We start from the raw sequence: 22,854 nt of genomic DNA, 5'->3' as shown, positions 1-22,854 counted from the left end.
AGTTGAGTATTTGGTCCCATATTCTCAGCACGCAATGACTACATAAAGCTTGTGACTCTACACACTTGTTAGATGCATTTGCTGTTTTTTTGGGTTGTGTTTCAGATTATTTTGTGCCCAATAGAAATGAATGGTAAATAATTATATTCTTATTTACTATAAAAGTGACTGCATAATGACACAATACATAATTTACCATTCATTTCTATTGGGTACAAAGTATCATTTCAAATCCAAAGTGCTGGAGTACAGAGCCAAAACAACAACAAATGCTTCACTGTCCCAATACCTTTTGGAGCTCACTGTATATTATATCTATAAAGTAGAACAAAGATTCAATGGTGAAACTGTCAGCTATCAGTACAATGAAACTGCGTTGTTAATCAGTTCAGTCAATCTACCAGACGGGTACTATTCTTAGTATGAAAATAAAATAAAACCTATGTACTCACTGCTGTACGTCGCTCTCGATAAGAGCATCTGATAAATGACTAAAATGTTAACTGTCTTAGGAAACTGTAAATCCATTCAACGTGTCGGCAAAGACTGGTATTTCAAAAAAAGACCCTTGCGTCGTCATTGAACCTTACCAATTGTGAATCGGTTCGATGAGTCAGTGAAATGAGATTTGACGACAACATTCTAAAACAAAACTATTTTGTTGCTAACATGCTAAAATGTTCAAATGATCCACTCTCTCCTTTGCAGGTCCAGTTCCAGTTTGTGCTGCTGACCGACACCCTGTACTCCCCACTGCCCCCGGACCTGCTGCCCCCCAGCTTGACCAAGGAGAGGGAGAGGCAGCCCTTCCCCCGCACCATCGTAGCAGTGGAGGTCCAGGACCAGAAGAACGGGGCCACACACTACTGGACCCTGGAGAAACTCAGGTATGTGTGGGGGGATCGTGGGAGTTTGTACAGGTTTATTTTGCACATAGCTCTGGTATGTAGGACTATATGGGTTTACGTTACCCAGCATCTACTTTACTGTGTCTGTTGGTTTGATGTAATCTGAGCTGATGTGTGTTGACTGTTCTGCCACCTGTAGGCAGAGGCTGGACCTGATGAGGGAGATGTACGACCGTGCGGCGGAGGTGCCCAGCAGCACTGTGGAGGACTGTGACCAGGCCCTGACCGGGGGAGACCCCTTCTATGACCGCTTCCCATGGTTCCGTCTGGTGGGCAGGTCAGTCATGGACCCAGGCCCTGTTCTTTTCAAATGTAGCCGTCTTTCCCTTACTTCCTTGAGGTAATAACTAAGCAGCCAGTGTTTTCATTATGAGAGCAAAAGGAAACAGATCCAATACGATACAGATACAGAGGGGACTGAAATGATTGCCCCGTGTCTGTTCCTGCTCCCACTCTCCTTCTCTGTCCCCGTCCGCAGGGCCTTTGTGTACCTGAGTAACCTGCTGTACCCCGTGCCCCTGGTGCACCGCGTGGCCATCGTCAGTGAGAAGGGAGAGGTGAAGGGCTTCCTCAGGGTGGCAGTGCAGGCCATCTCAGGTACAGAGAGTTGACTCTTGTGAAACTGAGAAAGACTGAGACAGAGTGATACAGCAGCTATTACAGTTTGTTTATGGATGCTTCTAGTATTTGTTGAGTGTTTGGAGTTGTAACCAACCAGCTGTCTTCTCTCCCCAGCTGATGAAGAAGCCCCTGACTATGGCTCTGGTGTCAGACAGTCAGGAACTGCCAAGATCTCCTTTGAGGACCAACAGTTTGAGAAGGTAGAATCAGTAAGAAATGATATAAAAACTTGAGTGCTTGCCAAGCCACTGTCTGCATGCTGTATCTAAAACAATACAGTGTCATTATCTAAAAGGGTTATAATATATATCATATCAAGTGTTTGTCTGGTCAGTTCCAGACAGAGTCGTGTTCCAGCAGCATGTCCCACTCTAACACCTCCCAAGAGGAGCTCCGCTTTGTTGAGGGGGAGGGACAGACCTCTGACATAGGAGCTGACCCTGACGAGGTCAACAACAACACCTGTGCTGGTGAGGGCATCTTAGTCATCATCTTCATCATCATCACACCTGATTTCTCTATAATATAATGTGTTATGGAAGTTCTGTTGGTATTGCAAGTGTGGTCTCAACGTTAGGCCCCCCCTTTCTACTATAAAGAGATATTCAATGGTGTACAATGGCAGCGCCCACAGTACAAATCATTGAGGATGACAAACAAAGTCAAGGACTTATTCCCATTGTGGTCCTCAGATATTATACGCACAAATATGTTTAGAGAAGACATATTTATGTAAGCCTATCTAGGGTGTAATGCATCGGATAATTGTTTATTCAATGTGTCGATGTGTTTCGCATCGCCTTCCTATCCAAATAAACCATAATATGTCAATTAAATGTTAACTGAAAGGTCAACATGTACTCACTATGACCACAGACTTGTCCCCCATCACAGCCACTCCGGAGGCCCCTCAGAGCCCATTGAAGGGGGTTCTGGGTCTGGAACTACCCCTGGAGCTGAACCAGGAGAAGGCCCTGTCCCACCTCCGCATCGGATCCATCTTCACCTTCAGGGTCACCGTGCTGCAAGCCTCCAGCATCTCTGCTGAATATGCCGATATCTTCTGCCAGTTCAAGTTAGTGCCTCCCACCCAACATTTTGATGTATTTTAGACTTTATTTGACCAGGAAGTGCCTTGAGGTTTAGGTTCAATGTTTTTGAGAGAGACTTACAAGATGTCAGTGAGGAAAAGCATTTTGAATGATGATGATGATGATGTTGCATATGGGGGCATTTGTTTTTAAAATCTCTTCTTAGGAACAACAACAAGTGTCTATGGTTCAGGTACTTTAACTCAGGTATTCTAACTGTCTCATAGCTATGCTATGACAGTGCCGTGCCATTCAGGACCTGTCACTTCTCTCTATCCAGAAACCACCACATCCTCTCTTGATTTAAACAAACTTAAATCTTATGGTTAGTGTTATTCCTAAGGGTTAGTGTTATTCCTAAGGGTTATTGTTATTCCTAAGGGTTAGTGTTATTCCTAAGGGTTAGTGTTATTCCTAAGGGTTAGTGTTATTCCTAAGGGTTATTGTTATTCCTAAGGGTTATTGTTATTCCTAAGGGTTAGTGTTATTCCTAAGGGTTATTGTTATTCCTAAGGGTTAGTGTTATTCCTAAGGGTTAGTGTTATTCCTAAGGGTTAGTGTTATTCCTAAGGGTTATTGTTATTCCTAAGGGTTAGTGTTATTCCTAAGGGTTAGTGTTATTCCTAAGGGTAGTGTTATTCCTAAGGGTCAGTGTTATTCCTAAGGGTTATTGTTATTCCTAAGGGTTAGTGTTATTCCTAAGGGTTAGTGTTATTCCTAAGGGTTATTGTTATTCCTAAGGGTTAGTGTTATTCCTAAGGGTTAGTGTTATTCCTAAGGGTTATTGTTATCCTAAGGGTTATTGTTATTCCTAAGGGTTATTGTTATTCCTAAGGGTTAGTGTTATTCCTAAGGGTTATTGTTATTCCTAAGGGTTATTGTTATTCCTAAGGGTTAGTGTTATTCCTAAGGGTTAGTGTTATTCCTAAGGGTTATTGTTATTCCTAAGGGTTAGTGTTATTCCTAAGGGTTATTGTTATTCCTAAGGGTTAGTGTTATTCCTAAGGGTTAGTGTTATTCCTAAGGGTTAGTGTTATTCCTAAGGGTTATTGTTATTCCTAAGGGTTATTGTTATTCCTAAGGGTTAGTGTTATTCCTAAGGGTTAGTGTTATTCCTAAGGGTTAGTGTTATTCCTAAGGGTTAGTGTTATTCCTAAGGGTTAGTGTATTCTTGAGGGTTATTGTTATTCCTAAGGGTTAGTGTTATTCCTAAGGGTTAGTGTTATTCCTAAGGGTTATTGTTATTCCAAAGGGTTAGTGTTATTCCTAAGGGTTAGTGTTATTCCTAAGGGTTAGTGTTATTCCTAAGGGTTAGTGTTATTCCTAAGGGTCAGTGTTATTCCTAAGGGTTAGTGTTATTCCTAAGGGTTAGTGTTATTCCTAAGGGTTAGTGTTATTCCTAAGGGTTAGTGTTATTCCTAAGGGTTAGTGTTATTCCTAAGGGTCAGTGTTATTCCTAAGGGTTAGTGTTATTCCTAAGGGTTAGTGTTATTCCTAAGGGTTATTGTTATTCCTAAGGGTTAGTGTTATTCCTAAGGGTTAGTGTTATTCCTAAGGGTTAGTGTTATTCCTAAGGGTTAGTGTTATTCTTGAGGGTTAGTGTTATTCCTAAGGGTTAGTGTTATTCCTAAGGGTTAGTGTTATTCCTAAGGGTTAGTGTTATTCCTAAGGGTTACTAAGGGTTATTGTTATTCCTAAGGGTTAGTGTTATTCCTAAGGGTTAGTGTTATTCCTAAGGGTTAGTGTTATTCCTAAGGGTTAGTGTTATTCCTAAGGGTTAGTGTTATTCCTAAGGGTTATTGTTATTCCTAAGGGTTATTGTTATTCCTAAGGGTTAGTGTTATTCCTAAGGGTTATTGTTATTCCTAAGGGTTATTGTTATTCCTAAGGGTTAGTGTTATTCCTAAGGGTTAGTGTTATTCCTAAGGGTTATTGTTATTCCTAAGGGTTAGTGTTATTCCTAAGGGTTATTGTTATTCCTAAGGGTTATTGTTATTCCTAAGGGTTAGTGTTATTCCTAAGGGTTAGTGTTATTCCTAAGGGTTATTGTTATTCCTAAGGGTTAGTGTTATTCCTAAGGGTTAGTGTTATTCCTAAGGGTTAGTGTTATTCCTAAGGGTTATTGTTATTCCTAAGGGTTATTGTTATTCCTAAGGGTTAGTGTTATTCCTATGGCAGACTCGTCTGACGGTGAAAGACAAGTGTCCATCAAATGTGCTCATAATCAGTGCAGGATATTGAGAGTAGTACATAGTATACACTGAGTGTAAAAAAGATTAAGAACACTTTCCCTTTTGTCCTCAGAACAGCCTAAATTTGTCGCGGCATGGACTCTACAAGGTGTCAAAAGTGTTGCACAGGGATGCTGGCCCAAGTTGACTCCAATGGCTGGATGTCCTTTGGGTGGTGGACCATTCTTGATACGGAAAACTGTTGAGTGTGAAAAACCCAGCAGTGTTGCAGTTCTTGACACAAACTGGTGGGCCTGGCACCTACAACCATACCCCATTCAAAGGCACTTAAATCTTTTGTCTTGTTCATTCACCCTGTGAATGTCTCAGTTGCCTCAAGGTTTAAAAATCCTTCTTTAACCTGTCTCCTCCCCTTCATCTACACTGATTGAAGAGGATTTAACAAGTGACATCAATAAGGGATCATAGCTTTCACCTGGATTCACCTGGTCAGTCTATGTCATGGAAAGATGTTTTGTACACTCAGTGTATATTAGTAATGTTACAGTGCAGTAGTTTAATGTATATTGTTTTGTATACACTCAATGTACATGATGAATTAATATTTAATATTGATTGAATGTGTTTTTCTACTTCCAGCTTCATCCACCGACATGACGAGGCGTTCTCCACTGAGCCACTGAAGAACACTGGCAGGGGACCACCTCTGGGATTCTACCATGTACAGAATGTAAGCACTGACCAGAAACAATATATTCTTATTCATTACAACTAATAGGTCAAGTCTCATTTCTATGATATTACCATTCATTAATCCATTTATTTTGTTATTTCCTCGTATCATCCATTGTTACAGGCCTTATTGAGTGATGGCTAACCTCGCTTTTGATTTGTCTATTAGATCACGGTAGAGGTCACCAAGTCGTTTGTGGAGTACATCAAGACCCAGCCCATCGTCTTCGAGGTGTTTGGTCACTACCAGAAACAGCCGTTCCCACCTCTCTGCAAAGACCTCATCAGGTGATAAAACTCTACTTGTTCTCTTCTTCTTCAAATGATCCTGTTTCACTGTCTTGCTAAAATAGTCCATTTTAAAAGTTCACACTTTTTTTACAGTCCCCTTCGACCTTCTAGGAGGCAATTCCCGAGGGTCATGCCCTTGTCTAAACCAGGTGAGGGGTCAAACATAGCATTGTGTCCTTCTCTTTATCTTAGTATTTTGTCACAGTGCCAGAACGTTAACCAGATTCATGGGCCAGATTCATTCCTTCTCGTTCACAGTGCCGGCCACCAAGCTAAACACCTTGACCCGCTCCACGGCAGGCCCATGTCACTCCAAATATGACCTCATGGCCTTCTTTGAGATCTGTGAGCTGGAGGCCAACGGAGAGTGAGCAACCTTACATCTGTTTCCTTACTTCCCCGTTCATATCAAGGAATCAAATGGACACAACAATCATAATCTACCCATATAGTTTGTACATTTGTTCTGTGTTTGTCCTCAGCTATATCCCCTCAGTGGTGGACCACAGAGGTGGCATGCCTTGCCATGGAACCTTCCTCCTTCACCAGGTAAAGAATTGCAACATTTTCAGGGGAGTTGATTTGAATCTATTTCTCAGTTATTCAAAGCCCAGTGTTGACTTCCTGTGTGGTGACCTGTCCACAGGGCATCCAGAGGAGGATCACAGTTACCATAGCACACGAGACAGGAAATGACGTAGAGTGGAAGGAGGTCAAGGAGCTGGTGGTGGGTGAGTACGGCTGGAAGAATGCTTTATTAGGAGACAACAGAGCGTAATGACAATAAAGATCCACTAGCTCCATCTTTACAGTACATCAATCGATCAATCAAATGTATTTGTAGAGGCCTTTTTACATCAACAGATGTCACAAAGTGTTATATAGAAACCCAGCCTAAAACCCCAAACATCAAAGAATGCAGATGTAGAAGCACGGTGGCTAGGAAAAACTCCCTAGAAACCTAGAGAGGAACCAGGCTCGGAGGGGTAGCCAGTCCTCTTTTGGCTGTGTCGGGTGGATCATAAACATCCATCTCTGACTTTTGACCTTTGACCTCTCTCAGGGCGTATCCGGAACACTCCGGAGGCTGACGAGACCATCATTGACCCAAACATCCTCTCCCTCAACATCTTGTCGGCAGGCTACGTCTGGCCTTCGTATGACGACAAGTACGTATGCTTTCCCCTTTCTTAGCTTTTTACTGGACATACTGTACATACTGGACATACTGTGCATACTGTGCATACTGGAAATACTGGGCATACTGGGCATACTGTGCATACTGTGCATACTGTGCATACTGTACATACTGGACATACTGGACATACTGTGCATACTGTGCATACTGTGCATACTGTAGTTATGAATCAATGGCTTTAGCTTGTTTCTCTCTTTCACAACAACAGCTGAATATGATTTTCCATAATGTTCTGCTGCAGTATGTCTATTTTTCTCTTTTTATTTGTTGTTGTATATTAACACTGTATATTTTGGTCACTTTGCTGCTGTGAAATCCTCAGCCAAGCTGCTTGTTTAACCCGCTCGTCCTCTTCTCTTTGTGCTTCGCTGTATTGCAGTGTTTCCCTGGGAGTTGACCATAGGTATAACACACAACCTTTCTCCTTCTCTCCTCTCTTTATACAACCTTTCTCCTTCTCTCCTCTCTTAATACAACCTTTCTTCTTCTCTCCTCTCTTTATACAACCTTTCTCCTTCTCTCCTCTCTTAATACAACCTTTCTTCTTCTCTCCTCTCTTTATAGAACCTTTCTCCTTCTCTCCTCTCTTTATACAACCTTTCTCCTTCTCTCCTCTCTTTATACAACCTTTCTCCTTCTCTCCTCTCTTTATACAACCTTTCTCCTTCTCTCCTCTCTTTATACAACCTTTCTCCTTCTCTCCTCTCTTTATACAACCTTTCTCCTTCTCTCCTCTCTTTATACAACCTTTCTCCTTCTCTCCTCTCTTTATACAACCTTTCTCCTTCTCTCCTCTCTTAATACAACCTTTCTTCTTCTCTCCTCTCTTTATACAACCTTTCTCCTTCTCTCCTCTCTTAATACAACATTTTTTCTTCTCTCCTCTCTTTATACAACCTTTCTCCTTCTCTCCTCTCTTAATACAACCTTTCTCCTTCTCTCCTCTCTTTATACAACCTTTCTCCTTCTCTCCTCTCTTTATACAACCTTTCTCCTTCTCTCCTCTCTTTATACAACCTTTCTCCTTCTCTCCTCTCTTTATACAACCTTTCTCCTTCTCTCCTCTCTTTATACAACCTTTCTCCTTCTCTCCTCTCTTAATACAACCTTTCTCCTTCTCTCCTCTCTTTATACAACCTTTCTCCTTCTCTCCTCTCTTTATACAACCTTTCTCCTTCTCTCCTCTCTTAATACAACCTTTCTCCTTCTCCTCTCTTTATACAACCTTTCTCCTTCTCTCCTCTCTTTATACAACCTTTGTCCTTCTCTCTTTTCTTAATACAACCTTTCTCCTTCTCTCCTCTCTTAATACAACCTTTCTGCTTCTCAACTCTTTGTTTCTTTGTTTCTTTGCTTTTTGTTGTTTCATTTCTAACTTTTTTCTGCAGTTTTTTTAACCCGACATGTTCATTTGGCTTGACGCTTAGCAGTGAATTCAAAGCTGTTGTTTCTGTCCATGTATAGAGTTTGTTTCAGTACCCCTTGTCTTTGAGGGGCTTGCACAACTGAATACCCTTTCCTCTTGATATTGCCTGATCTATGCCGATGAAGGAAAGTCATACTACAAGTTTCCATTCATTCATCATTGACAAATTGAAAACAATGTCCATACACCAGTGGAGGCTGCTGAGGGGAGGATGGCTCATAATAATGGCTGGAATGGAGCGAATGGAATGGCATCAAATGCACGGAAACCATGTGTTTGATGTTGTTGATACCTTTCCACTAATTCCACTCCGGCCATTACCACGTGCCCGTCCTCCCCAATTAAGGTACCACCAGCCTCCTGTGCTATACACAAAAAACACTAACTTTTCCCCTTGTGTTTACCTACAGGACGTTTTACCGGTTTGAGGCAGCATGGGACAGCTCCATGCACAACTCCCTCCTTCTGAACCGCGTCACTCCCTATGGAGAGAAGATCTACATCACCCTCTCAGCCTACCTAGAGGTAAACATTTCCCTCACTGCAACCCTGAAACATCACCCAGGTTGGCTCTCTATATTGATGGGGGGAAGTGGTGAGTTAGCCTGTACACTACAATGTAAAGTGCTGTGAGTTTAATGCTGGTTCTGGTCCATTCCTTTCAGATGGAGAACTGCACCCAGCCGACGGTGATCACCAAAGACTTCTGTATGGTGTTCTACTCCCGTGATGCCAAGCTCCCCGCCTCTCGCTCCATTAGAAACCTTTTCAGCACCGGCTGCCTAAGGCCCTCAGAGAGGTAGCTAGGCCCGTGGAAATAGAATTAGAACGTATTATTCTAGGTTATATATCTCTATATGGGTAGGCCCCACCTCAAGCCCTCTCTGTGGAATCTGACAGTACTAACTCTGTTCTCTCTTCTCTTCCTCAGTAACCGTGTCACTGGAGTGTATGAAGTCAGTCTCTGCCATGTCGCTGATGCCGGAAGTCCAGGTAGAGTAAAGGAATGGCAGAATGCTTCATTATAAACACAATTATAAACTGGGTGGTTCGAGCATTGAATGCTGATTGGCTGACAGCCGTGGTATATCAGATCGTATACCACGTGTATGACAAAACATGTATTTTACTGCTCTAATTACGTTGGTGACCAGTTTATAATAGCAATAAGGCACCTCGGAGCTTTGTGGTCTATGTCCAATATACCATGGCTAAGGGTTGTATCCAGGCACTCCGTGTTGCGTCGTTCCCAGGAACAGCCCTTAGCCGTGGTATATTGGCTATATACCACACCCCCTAGTGCCTTATTGCTTAATTCTACACAAGCATCTGGGCTGCATTTCATCCAACTTGTGTGTGTAACTGTCAATTTAACAGTTCAGTCACTCTATCTGGAGATAAATCTGGAATGAGCTACAACCCACATCCCCAGTGTGTTCTGGCAGTAAATAGACAGCATATCCGTATATAGGCAGTATATAGACAGCATATCCGTATATAGACAGTATATAGACAGTATATAGACAGTATATAGACAGTATATAGACAGCATATCCGTATATAGGCAGTATATATACAGCATATCCGTATATAGGCAGTATATAGACAGCATATCCGTATATAGGCAGTATATAGACAGCATATCCGTATATAGGCAGTATATAGACAGTATATAGACAGCATATCCGTATATAGGCAGTATATAGGCAGTATATAGACAGCATATCCATATATAGGCAGTATATAGGCAGCATATAGACAGCATATCCGTATATAGTCAGTATATAGGCAGCATATAGACAGTATATAGGTAGTATATAGGCAGTATATAAACGTAGTTCTGTTTTTATATTTGACATTGTTGTCTTTTTACCCTTTTTTACCTTCAGGCATGCAGCGGCGGCGCAGGCGCGTCTTGGACACCTCAGTGGCGTACGTCCGTGGAGAGGAGAACCTGGCTGGATGGAGGCCCCGTAGCGACAGCCTCATCCTGGACCACCAGTGGGAGCTGGAGAAACTCAGCCTGCTGCAGGAGGTGAGGCCTGGGATTGGTAGGGTCTGTAGGGTGGGGGGCCGGAATTCAGAGGGATGGAGTCAAGTGTGATAGTCAATGAATGAATGAATGAATGAATGAATGAATGAAATCAACAAACAATACTTTGCCATTGAAATGTGGTCTGAATAATAAATAATCAATTACGTTTCCATTCATAAACAGTAGCTGTTTTCAAAATAGTATTGTGTGGCGGTACTACTCACCAATGAGTCACTTACCTGGATAATGGATAGTGGCCATTTTGTGCCAGAGACTCAGCGGTTTCTCTCTGTGTGTCACTACAGGTAGAGAAGACCAGGCATTACCTGCTGCTGCGGGAGAAACTAGAGGCCACCCTGGCCGCGGGGCAGGACGCGCTCTGCAAGAGTGGCGACATCAGCGACTTTGCCAAGAGCCCCATCCTCAGCTACAGCCCCGGGGGCAGTCCCGCCCTGGAAAGCCCCAGCCAGAGGCAAAGGGAGCTGGCTGCCAAGGTGACTACAAGTCCCTGGCTTCTATTAGGAACCAGGCCTACCTTGGAGCTCCTAATACAACGCTTGCTTGCCAGAACACTTTCTAGTTCTCTCTCTTTTTTGGACTTTTAATGGTTGTGATTATTAGTAATAATAATACATTTTTTCTGCTCCTCCTCTCCTCTTCTCCTCCTCTCCTCCTCCTGCGGTCTCAGTGTCTGCGGTTGCTCATGCACACCTTCAACAGGGAGTACAGCCAGGTGAGCAGCAGTGCCAGTGAGAGCAAGGTGAGCCCCAGCCCCCAGGCCTGTTAACCCCCTCTATAACCCACTTACAGAACCCAGCCCCCAGGCCTGTTAACCCCCTCTATAACCCACTTACAGAACCCAGCCCCCAGGCCTGTTAACCCCCTCTATAACCCACTTACAGAACCCAGCCCCCAGGCCTGTTAACCCCCTCTATAACCCACTTACAGAACCCAGCCCCCAGGCCTGTTAACCCCCTCTATAACCCACTTACAGAACCCAGCACCCGTGCCCTTTAACCCCCTCTATAGCCCACTTACAGAACCCAGCCCCCAGGCCTGTTAACCCCCTCTATAACCCACTTACAGAACCCAGCCCACAGGCCCTTTAACCCCCTCCATAACCCACTTACAGAACCCAGTCCCCAGACCTGTTAACCCCCTCTATAACCCACTTACAGAACCCAGCCCCCAGTCCATTTAACCCCCTCTATAACCCACTTACAGAACCCAGCCCCCAGGCCCGTTAACCCCCCCTATAACCCACTTACAGAACCCAGCCCCCAGGCCTGTTAACCCCCTCTATAACCCACTTACAGAACCCAGCCCCCAGGCCCATTAACCCCCTCTATAACCCACTTACAGAACCCAGCCCCCAGTCCGTTTACCTCCCTCTATAACCCACTTACAGAACCCAGCCCCCAGGCCTGTTAACCCCCTCTATAACCCACTTACAGAACCCAGCCCCCAGGCCCGTTAACCCCCTCTATAACCCACTTACAGAACCCAGCCCCCAGGCCTGTTAACCCCCTCTATAACCCACTTACAGAACCCAGCCCCCAGGCCTGTTAACCCCCTCTATAATCAACTTACAGTACACCGTGCAGGATACTTTCACCCAGCCAGCCCCTAGCCCAAAGCACTTTGTATACCATCAAACGTGCTCCCTATAGATTCCAGCCCATTCTCACTGATCCCACCCAAGAAATCTGTCATCTACATCCTTCCCCTCCTGATCCCCTGTCTAGTTGACACACGCAGCCTTTCTGATCATTTACTTATTTGTTAAACAAAGAACTAAACTCTAACAAATAACTGAATTCTCAGAAGGAAATACATTCTAATGAAGAACTTAACCTTAAAACAAAATAACTACCATATTCACCACACTTAATTAATTAATTCATATTCAGTTGCTCATCATCACTCGTAAACCTTCACCCAACCTACAGATTTTCTCATTCTCACCCCTAGCCCCCTCTCCTCCAACCCCCCTCTCCTCCCACCCCCGTCTCAGAGAATGTCAGGCTTCTCTGTCCCTACTACAGCATGTTGTCTCTACATGTGTAACCAAAGCCTGGGGCTGGAACACATGTCCTCTCATGACCTCATCGGATTACTTGATGAGTATCAGATTCTGTCATAGACCTTGCAGACCCTCCAAATGCAATACATGGGAACTGTTGATGAATGTATAATGGTGTCATTGTATGTGCGTGTTTGTGTGTGCTTATGTTGTGTGTGTATATGTTCATGTTTGTTTGTATGTGTGTGTGTGTGATTATCTGTGTATGCTTGTGTGTATGTGTTTCAGCTGTCTGAGATGTCAGCGTCGCTGATGTCACCGTCCTCTTCTGGTCTGAGCACGCTAACGCCATCCTCTACTTGCCCCTCATTGGTGGAGGGACATTATGACATCAGGTATGTGTCCTTTCACCTTTCAACTGTCACCCCTCACTCCCATTTTATTCACCCCAGACCTGCTATTGACAAGTAGTATACGGAAAGTATTCAGACCCCTTGACTTTTTCCACATTTTGTTATGTTACAGCCTTAATCTAAAATGGATTAAATAAATGTTTTTCCTCATCAATCTACACACAATACCCCATAATGACAACATGAAAACTGTTTTTTAGAAATAATTATAAAAAATAAGAAAGAGAAATATCTTATTTACATAAGTATTCACACCATTTGCTATGAGACTCGAAATTGAGCTCCATCGATCATCTATATAAGATTGTCTATAAGGTCCCACAGGTGACAGTGCATGTCAGAGCAACAACCAAGCCATGAGGTCAAAGGAATTGTCCATAGATCTCCGAGACAGGATTGTTTCGAGGCACAGATCTGGGGAAGGACACCAAAAAATGTATGCAGCATTGAAGGTCCCCAAGAACACAGTGGCCTCCATCATTCTTAAATGGAATAAGTTTGGAATCACCAAGACTCTCCTAGAGCTGGTCACCCGGCCTAACTGAGCAATCGGGGGAGAAGGGCATTGGTCAGGGAGATGACCAAGAACCCGATGGTCACTCTGACTGAGCTCCAGAGTTCCTCTGTGGAGATGGGAGAACCTTCCAGAAGGACAACCATCTCTGCAGCACTCCACCACTCAGGCCTTTAACCTCTCTAGGGGGTGTGGGACGCTACCGTCCCACCTGGCCAACATCCAGGGAAATTGCAGAGCGGCAAATTCAAAAACAGAAATACTCATTATAAAAATTCATGAAACATACAAGTGTTATACATCGGTTGAAAGATTAACTTCTTGTTAATCCAACCACGGTGTCAGATTTGAAAAAGACTTTACAGCAAAAGCAAACCATGCGATTATCTGAGAACAGCGCCCAGCAGACAAATCATTACAAACAGTAACCAGCCAAGTAGACGAGTAACAAAAGTCTGAAATATCACTTACCTTTGATGATCTTCATATGGTTACACTCACAAGTCTCCCAGTTACCCAATAAATGTTAGTTTTGCTCGATCAAGTCCCTCTTTATATCCAAAAACCTCAATTTTGTTAGCGCGTTTTGTTCAGTAATCCACTGTCTCAAACAACATCCGGTGAAATTGCAGAGCGTGAAACTCAACAAAACAGACATTCTCATAATAAAAATACATAAAAGATACAAATGTTATACACCAGCTTAAAGATAAACTTCTTGTTAATCCAACCGCTGTGTCAGATTTCAAAAAGGCTTTACGGCGAAAGCATACCATGCGATTATCTGAGAACAGCGCCCAGCAGACAAATCATTACAAACAGTTAGCAGCCAAGAAGAGGAGTAACAAAAGTCAGAAATAGCGATAAAATGTATCACTTACCTTTGTTGATCTTCATATGATAGCACTCCCAAGACTCCATGTTACACAATAAATGTTCGTTTTGTTCGATAAATTCCCTCTTTATATCCAAAAACCTCCATTTTGTTTGTTTGTTCAGTAATCCATTGGAACAAAGCGCGGTCACCGCATGCAGACGAAGAATCTAAAAAGTACCATAAAAGTTCGTAGGAACATGTCAAACGATGTTTATAATCAATCCTCAGGTTATTTTTGTCATAAATAATCAATAATATTTCAACCGAACAAAAGCTTCGTCAATAGAAAAGGAGAAACAAGAAAGGCGCGCTCCCGGTCATGCGCTGGACTCATGTCTGGAAATTTCCACTGTCCTCTCATTGAAAGTGGTGTTTCTCCCTCATTTTTCAGAGTAAAAGCCTGAAACAATGCCTAAAGACTGGCCACATGTAGTGGAAGCCATAGGGATCGTGAACTGGGTGGGTCATAAGTCTTTGTATGGTGAATAGGCTTTCAATGGAAAAACAGGCATTTCAAAATGAGCGCTCAGAGCGCTCAGGACCTCAGACTGGGGCGAAGGTTCACCTTCCAACAGGACAACGACCCTAAGCACACAGCCAAGAAAACGCGGGAGTGGCTTCGGGACAAGTCTCTGACTGGCCTTGAGTGGCCCAGCCAGAGCCTGGACTTGAACCCGATCGAATATCTCTGGAGAGACCTGAAAAAAGCTCCCCACAGAACATGAGAGGATCTGCAGAGAAGAATGGGAGAAACTCCCGAAATACTCCCGAAGTTGTAGCGTCATACCCAAGAATACTCGAGGCTGTAATTGCTGCCAAAGGTGCTTCAACAAAGTACTGAGTAAAGGGCCTGAATAATTATGTAAATGTTAAATTTCCGTTTTTTTTAAATACATTTGCAAAAAGTTCTAAAAACCTGTTTTTGCGTTGTCATTATGGGGTATTGTGTGTAGATTGATTTTTTAAAAAAAAGATCAATTTTAGAATAAGGCTGTAATGTAACAGAATGTGGAAACAGTCAAGGGGTCTGAATACTTTCCGAATGCACTGTAAATGCAAATTAATTAATTCGCTTTGTAGAAAGAGCTTTGTTAAAAGGGCATTGATTGAACATTGAGAAAGCACAGACTTTTAAGAACATTGAGAGAACATTGATGGAACGTTATCTCTGGTCTGCAGACACATTGAGCCCAGCTCTGGAGCTTCAACCCCAGACCTGGACCCCTTTAGCCCTGTAGATAGGAAGAGGATCCCGGGTAGAGGCTGCACTTTCGTCCCTGACATCCAGGAGATCCGCGTCAGGTGAGACCAGACCACTCTGGGGCTTAGCGATTTCAGCTAGGACTAGACTGCTGTACAGGATTCCATAGAGGTCAGATGAGTCATACAGTTTGATATTGGGGTGAATTATGATATATCTCTGCTAGATTAATTGTTTGGAATCACTATAAAGATGAAAAAATATATGAGCAATACTTAAGTTATTCGGATGGGCTGCTACTAAATCAACAATAAATAATAAAATATGATGTTTACTTCATATATAAGTGAAATATAACTGTCCTTCTATCTCCCCTGGGCTGCAGCCCCATCGTGTCTAAGAAAGGCTACCTGCACTTCCTGGAGCCCCACACCAGTGGCTGGGTGAAGCGCTATGTGGTGGTACGCCGGCCCTACGTCTACCTGTACCGCAACGACAGGGACAATGTGGAGCGCGCTGTCATCAACCTCTCCTCTGCCCAGGTGGAGTACAGCGAGGACAAGCAGACTCTGCTCCGGGTACGACTGACAGAAACTTCTTCCAAGTATATCATAAATATAGCAAAAATATACCATATACATTTAAAAAAGAAATCACTACTATATTACACATATACTATGGATATACCAAAAATACAGTATACCACTAATATGTTTGTTGGAATGTACTTCTTGGATATATTTTTTGTTTATAGAGAAATCTTTAAAAAGAATATAGATAATAAATATATTTTTTATACCATTGATTTCCTGTGTCTGTCCAATTGTAGTTAATTTACCAGATCCTTTTAGTGATCTAAATAATTTCTGCTTTTAGACTCCAAACACATTTGCAGTGTGCACCGAGCATCGCGGAATACTTCTCCAAGCCAGTAATGACAAGGAGATGCACGACTGGCTGTATGCTTTTAACCCCCTGCTCGCCGGAACTATCAGGTATAGTAACCCCTCACTGCTTCAACCTTGTTACCTCGTGTTCATCAATGAAAACCCCTCCTCAAAATGTTATTTTTTGTGTAATACCAGGTTACTTAAATCTCCTCGTAAACACTTGTTCAAGCTCATTTCTAATTCAAATTCACTGTCTCCCCCTGATCATTTTCTGTCAAACATTAACCCTCCCCTCTTTTCCCTCCCTCCCCAAGGTCTAAGCTCTCCAGAAGAAAGTCAGGCCCAAGGATGTGAGAGAGAGGAACACGTGTGGGGGGGGGGGAGAGAAAACAAAAAAACAACACAATCTCAAAGCTCCACTGACCCTCTCCTGTATATAGCTCATCTAAACAGCGCTCCGTGTCCTAACAGTGCTCATCCTGTTGCTGATACTTCCCCAAACTGCACTTAAAACCATCCCAGCTGATGCCCTATTTGAAGCCTCTTCCTGGTTACCTGGAACATGCACAGTTTAAACTACCCATTAAACACCCTTAATACCCATGTAAGACTTAACTAACAACCCGACCCTGTGAAGTGGGGCTTACCCCTGCTGGCTGTATTGTGCCTGGTTGTGACACGCCCCATTGTCATGTGCACGTAAACTTTACCGTTATCTAACATGCTAACAGTCCCCATAGGGTTTATCCAAACAAAGAGAAATGTTATAGTGTATAAGTCTTAGTCCAAGTTGTTATCAGTTCCAATGGCCTGCTACTTACTACCGCCCCACTCTAACTGTACATTATACCCCAGATCAAAACCACTCATGTATTTCTTATAAACACTGTAGACTGATAAGAAAAATATGAATGGTGACATGGTATATTCCCTTTTCTAGTCCTCTCATAAGAGATATCTGTTTCTGTGTGTGTGTTCTCATGTTAAAACAGCATATCCACATTTACCTCATGTTGAAATGGCTGCCAGTCGCATACTGTAACTCGTTGTCGTTGCATCTGTTTTGTATCCAAGGTTTAAGACAGTATAGGATGAACGTGATATATCCAGGTTTTTGACAGTATACAGTGGGATGGAAGTGGGGTGCTGTAATAGTTGGATAATGTAATGGACAGATTAGGATCATGGGGATATGATAGGGCAATAGGATGACTCTTTGCCTTCCATGCTTGGAGAATGGTGAGTTCACTGTGTTGACATTTCATAGTAACATGTTTGTAGAGCATTAGGCAATATAATACACCAGCTGCCTGACTCACACTGGAGAGCAATGTGTCCTTGACCGTTTACATATTCTTTGTGTATATACATTATTTATTTGTTATTTTAGTTTTAATTTATTTATCACTGACCAGTTTAATTTATTTGTGTGGGATCACTGACCAGTTTAATTTATTTGTGTGGGACCACTGACCAGTTTAATTTATTTGTGTGGGATCACTGACCAGTTTAATTTATTTGTGTGGGATCACTGACCAGTTTTGTCGCATGGCACTTTATTGTTGCATTATATCGACTTTATTCTCTTGAGTTGATGTCTGTCCCATTCACTCAGTTGTTTTTAACCAAAGCAGTCCAATCTATTTAAAATACTGAAGATATCCTCCGTCATGTAGACTTGAAAAAATGGCTCCTAGGTTTTAGTGAGATATTAATGTAATCCTTTGCGAAACCTACAATTCTGCTATTGGCCCTGAATGTCTGTTTATAAGTGAAATATTCCACGTGGATACACTAACAATGGCTCCTCTCCAGCAAGAGGATGTTTATTGTGTTCTATGGTGGTGGGTTACTTTACCTTCTATGGTGGTGGGTTACTTTGCGTTCTATGGTGGTGGGTTACTTTACCTTCTATGGTGGTGGGTTACTTTACCTTCTATGGTGGTGGGTTACTTTACCTTCTATGGTGGTGGGTTACTTTGCCTTCTATGGTGGTGGGTTACTTTGCGTTCTATGGTGGTGGGTTACTTTGTGTTCTATGGTGGTGGGTTACTTTGTGTTCTATGGTGGTGGGTTACTTTGCCTTCTATGGTGGTGGGTTACTTTACCTTCTATGGTGGTGGGTTACTTTGCGTTCTATGGTGGTGGGTTACTTTACCTTCTATGGTGGTGGGTTACTTTGCGTTCTATGGTGGTGGGTTACTTTACCTTCTATGGTGGTGGGTTACTTTGCCTTCTATGGTGGTGGGTTACTTTGTGTTCTATGGTGGTGGGTTACTTTGTGTTCTATGGTGGTGGGTTACTTTGCCTTCTATGGTGGTGGGTTACTTTGCGTTCTATGGTGGTGGGTTAGAGTACATTGAATAATACAAAAAAAAAAACTGTGATTATACTCTATTGATAGGTTAGTGGGATATTTTTAACCTTTTTTCCGCCAGTCGAGTTGTCTGAAAGTGCATCGCTATGCACCAGGTAGTGCCTCCCTTTCTCCACTTCGCTCTCTCTTTTTCCTGTTTTTCATCAAGTCCACACTTTAATATCATTGACGTCCACCACATTAGCTCGATGTTACATGTATCGCAGCAAGCTTTTATTTACTCTGATGCTATGAACCTAATATTGATGCCGTGTGTCCATGTGATTCTATCCATTTCGACTAATATGTGTACAGTCTATAGACTACACTAGCTTCTTGTGTAAAGTAGCAGCTAACATCCTCCGTTATGCTTTTTTGTATAGCTGTTTTACAGCCTGGTGTCTGTGTCAGAAACCTATACAGTAGGAACCTGTAGATGTTATGAAGTCGCACATCCTGGGGACTTGTGGTTTATTGTTGCTGTGACCATTCTTTCACACCCAGATGACCACAAACTGCTATCTGAAACGAGAATAGTCCAAAGTGAATCAAGGTGGCACTGCCGACTGAAGCAAAGTGGCTCTTCAGTGCTACGTTGGTCTAGCAGCCGTAGGAGATCGACAATTTCAAACTAAAGTTGCCTGTTGTCTCATAGTCTGAGTGTTCTATGCTTTTGTACGTCCCTTTGCTTTATTGAAAACCAAGCGTTAGTGTTGTGTTTACAGCAACATTATGTGTGAGTGCAGCAGACCAGCCATGGCCAGACAGCCAATTGGATCATGTCCTACTGTTGTTCCTTGTTTGTATGGCGAGGTTCGTGTTTTGGTCAAACACAATTCTCCCATCTAACACAAAGTGTTGGGTTTTTATGCATGCCTTAGGCCTGCCAACCTACAGAGCATGCTCAGATAGCCACAGCAAGGGAGCAACATGCAAGACATGGCATAATCACACATGATGTTCCCCAACTGATGTTAATAAGTGCTTATATCCTCAATTATGAACATATCTTCCTATATCCTTCCTATTAGGAATAGATTACGTATATACTGAAGTGCAATAATTGAGAGTTGATTGGTTGCAGTGGAAAATCACACGGTTCTTTGTTTTCTGTTTCTAGAATGCTGAAACTTAAATACATCCTATCACAAGATAAATACTATGATCTAATTAAAATACAACCTATCTCTGGGTTTCATATTGTGGATCCGTTTTTTTTACATTTTTGTCATATAGCAGACACTCGTTTCCTGAGCGACTTACATGAGCAATTAAGGTTAAGTGCCTTGCTCCAGGTCACATCTATAGATGTTTTTTTTCTCACCTTGTTGGCTCGGGGATTCAAACCAGCAATCTTTTGGTTATTGGCCCGACGCTCTTAACCACTAGGCTACCTGCCGACCCAGTCGTGGTCATCTTGGTGTGTGTTGTATGCAATTTTTTACTTTGGTGTACACTGGTATGCCACTATTTTGCCCGCTCGACCAATGGAAGAAAAGAAAGCTTTATTTATGAATTCTTGTTTCTATTTGGAGGTGGATTACATGAGTAAGGAATATTAGGGCTATTGAATTGTCATCCAAGTATAATTTATTGTACTTATCACATCATCATTTATCATATTAAGAATGAACAGAATGCATAAGATTGGTTGGGGGTTACAATATTATCCCTCAAAAGAAGGAGATGTTGTTTTGTTTGAAACTGTACTATTGCCGCTTTAGCGTTTATCGTCTACTAACTCTTAACTCTACTTCTTAAAACTAGGATACTTCTTAAAACTAGGATACATCTCAAAACTAGGATGCTTCTTAAAACTAGTATACTTCTTAAAACCAGGGTACTTCATAAAACTAAGATGCTCCTTAAAACTAGGATGCTTCTTAAAACTAGGACATTTCTTAAAACTAGGGTACTTCTTACAGCTAGGATATCTGAAGTTCCGTCCTCAAAGAAGAAGTTAAAACGACGCATTTGAAGTTCCGTGAGCCGGCTATATATACAAATACAGATGGATTCTGTTACTGCTTTGACAGCTTTTTTATGTAGCATTACATTTCCTGGATCCAAGCATGTGGATCTGCCTCTTCTTCACCCTGCTCTCTCTTACCCTCACTGCTTGCTAATGACGCCCTATCCCCCTCAGTGCAGCTCTGTATAGGAACAGCCCTGTATACTAAACGCCCGCCTAAATGACTCTGCATTGACCTTGACATTTGAATGGCTCTTGTCTTGTCAATAATGAACCTGATTGGCAGTGGTGGGTCCGATCGCACAGATGTAACCCCCGTTCCATAATAACTGGCCTGTGATGTCAACTCAGTGCTCACGTTATCTTTTGAGTGTTGGAGTTCTAGTGTCTTCTAATGTTTGTGGACACGTAAACAATTTGTCAGAATAAAGTGAAATAAATGTGGAACTTATGCAACATTTGCTTGTGTCCTTTGTCTGGATTTTGTTGTCTGGCATCGCCAATCATCTAAAACTCATAGATCCTACCTTATACAAGGATGCAAGGACGTGCTGGTTTGAAATTTGTAGCAACAAAATAACTCAACTGGACATCTAAAATCGTAAGTGTCTCTAATGTAGTGTTGTTCAGACCTGTTCCTGCGGCCCCTACTATACATGGTGTGCAGGTTTTTGCTCTAGCCCAGCACTAACACATCTAATTCAACTAATGAAATATACTAAACAAAAATATAAACACAACATGCAACAATTTCATTGATTTTACTGAGTTACAGTTCATTTGAGGAAGTCAGTCAATTTAAATAAATTCACTAGACCCCAATCTATGGATTTCACATGACTGGGAGTACAGATATGCATCTGTTGGCCGCAGATACCTTTAAAAAAAATTGGCATCACAATAGGCCTCAGGATCTCGGCATGGTAATTTTATGCATTCAAATTGCCATTGATAAAATGCAATTGTGTTTGTTGTCCGTAGCTTATGCCTGCCCATACCTTAACCCCACCGCCACCACGGGGCACTCTGTTCACAACGTTGACATCACACGACGCCATACACGTAGTCTGGTGTTGTGAGGCCGATTGGACGTACTGCCAAATTCTCTAAAACGACATTGGACGATGTTGGAGGCGGCTTATGGTAGAGAAATTAACATGACATTCTCTGACAACAGCTCTGGTGAACAGTTCCTGCAGTCAGTATGCCAATTGCACACTCCCTCAAAACTTGAGACATCGGTGACATTGTGTTTTGTGACAAAACTGCACATTTTCGAGTGGCCTTTTATTATCCCCAGCACAAGGTGCACCTTTATAAATATCATGCTGTTTAATCAGATCAGCTTTGCTGCTGGAGGGACTGGTGCACTTCACAAAATAGATGGCATCATGAGGGAGGAAAATGATGTGGATATATTGAAGCAACATCTCAAGACATCAGTCAGGAAGTTAAAGCTTGGCCGCAAATGGGTCTTCCAAATGGACAATGACCCCATACTTCCAAAGTTGTGGCAAAATGGCTTAAGGACAACAAAGTCATGGTATTGGAGTGGCCATCACAAAGCCCTGACCTCAATCCCATAGAAATGTGTGGGCAGAACTGAAAAAGCGTGTGCGAGCAAGGAGGCCTACAAACCTGACTCAGTTACACCAGCTCTGTCAGGAGGAATGGGCCAAAATTCACCCAACTTATTGTGGGAAGCTTGTGGGAGGCTACCCGAAACGTTTGACCCAAGTTAAACAGTGTAAAGGCAATGCTACCAAATACTAGTTGAGTGTATGTAAACTTCTGACCCACTGGGAATGTGGTGAAAGAAATAAAAGCTGAAATAAATCATTCTCTCTACTATTATTCTGACATTTCACATTCTTAAAATAAAGTGGTGATCCTAACTGACCTAAGACAGGGAATTTTTAGTAGGATTAAATGTCAGGAATTGTGAAAAACTGAGTTTAAATGTATTTGGCTAAGGTGTATGTAAACTTCCGACTTTAACTGTACATACACATAGCCATGGGTCTACTCAGCAGAGGCTGGTGGGAGGAGCTATAAGAGGATTGGCTCGTTATGGCTGAAATGGAACAGAGTCAAACATGGTTTACATATATTTG

General features: G+C 42.4%; 1 protein-coding gene across 5 annotated transcripts in view; it reads left to right on the top strand.

Annotated features, from left to right (window-relative positions):
- Window positions 1–21,201, top strand: part of LOC106598877 (kinesin-like protein KIF1A) — a 45,947-nt gene extending 24,746 nt beyond the window's left edge. For 2 of the 5 annotated variants that reach the window (XM_014189902.3, XM_045714518.2), the window contains exons 24-48: window positions 709–887; window positions 1,048–1,185; window positions 1,387–1,505; window positions 1,644–1,729; window positions 1,864–1,999; window positions 2,406–2,604; window positions 5,452–5,542; window positions 5,714–5,832; window positions 5,911–5,984; window positions 6,094–6,202; window positions 6,318–6,384; window positions 6,482–6,566; window positions 6,899–7,004; window positions 7,413–7,436; window positions 8,870–8,984; window positions 9,125–9,258; window positions 9,391–9,452; window positions 10,349–10,494; window positions 10,800–10,988; window positions 11,183–11,254; window positions 12,806–12,912; window positions 15,501–15,623; window positions 15,908–16,100; window positions 16,399–16,517; window positions 16,727–21,201. In XM_014189902.3, coding sequence (XP_014045377.1) covers window positions 709–887; window positions 1,048–1,185; window positions 1,387–1,505; window positions 1,644–1,729; window positions 1,864–1,999; window positions 2,406–2,604; window positions 5,452–5,542; window positions 5,714–5,832; window positions 5,911–5,984; window positions 6,094–6,202; window positions 6,318–6,384; window positions 6,482–6,566; window positions 6,899–7,004; window positions 7,413–7,436; window positions 8,870–8,984; window positions 9,125–9,258; window positions 9,391–9,452; window positions 10,349–10,494; window positions 10,800–10,988; window positions 11,183–11,254; window positions 12,806–12,912; window positions 15,501–15,623; window positions 15,908–16,100; window positions 16,399–16,517; window positions 16,727–16,766 — 2,832 coding nt within the window. In that variant the 3' untranslated portion in view covers window positions 16,767–21,201. The remainder of the gene's footprint in view (window positions 1–708; window positions 888–1,047; window positions 1,186–1,386; window positions 1,506–1,643; window positions 1,730–1,863; window positions 2,000–2,405; window positions 2,605–5,451; window positions 5,543–5,713; window positions 5,833–5,910; window positions 5,985–6,093; window positions 6,203–6,317; window positions 6,385–6,481; window positions 6,567–6,898; window positions 7,005–7,412; window positions 7,437–8,869; window positions 8,985–9,124; window positions 9,259–9,390; window positions 9,453–10,348; window positions 10,495–10,799; window positions 10,989–11,182; window positions 11,255–12,805; window positions 12,913–15,500; window positions 15,624–15,907; window positions 16,101–16,398; window positions 16,518–16,726) is intronic. The other 3 variants (XM_014189907.3, XM_082973286.1, XM_014189904.3) reach the window with 2 other exon arrangements.
- Window positions 21,202–22,854: the final 1,653 nt, after the last annotated feature.

The sequence above is a fragment of the Salmo salar genome, chromosome 03, assembly GCF_965601325.2.
Source record: "Salmo salar chromosome 03, fSalSal1, whole genome shotgun sequence".
NCBI classification, from domain to species: Eukaryota; Metazoa; Chordata; class Actinopteri; order Salmoniformes; family Salmonidae; genus Salmo; species Salmo salar.
This window is presented reverse-complemented; position numbering and strand designations above follow the sequence as displayed.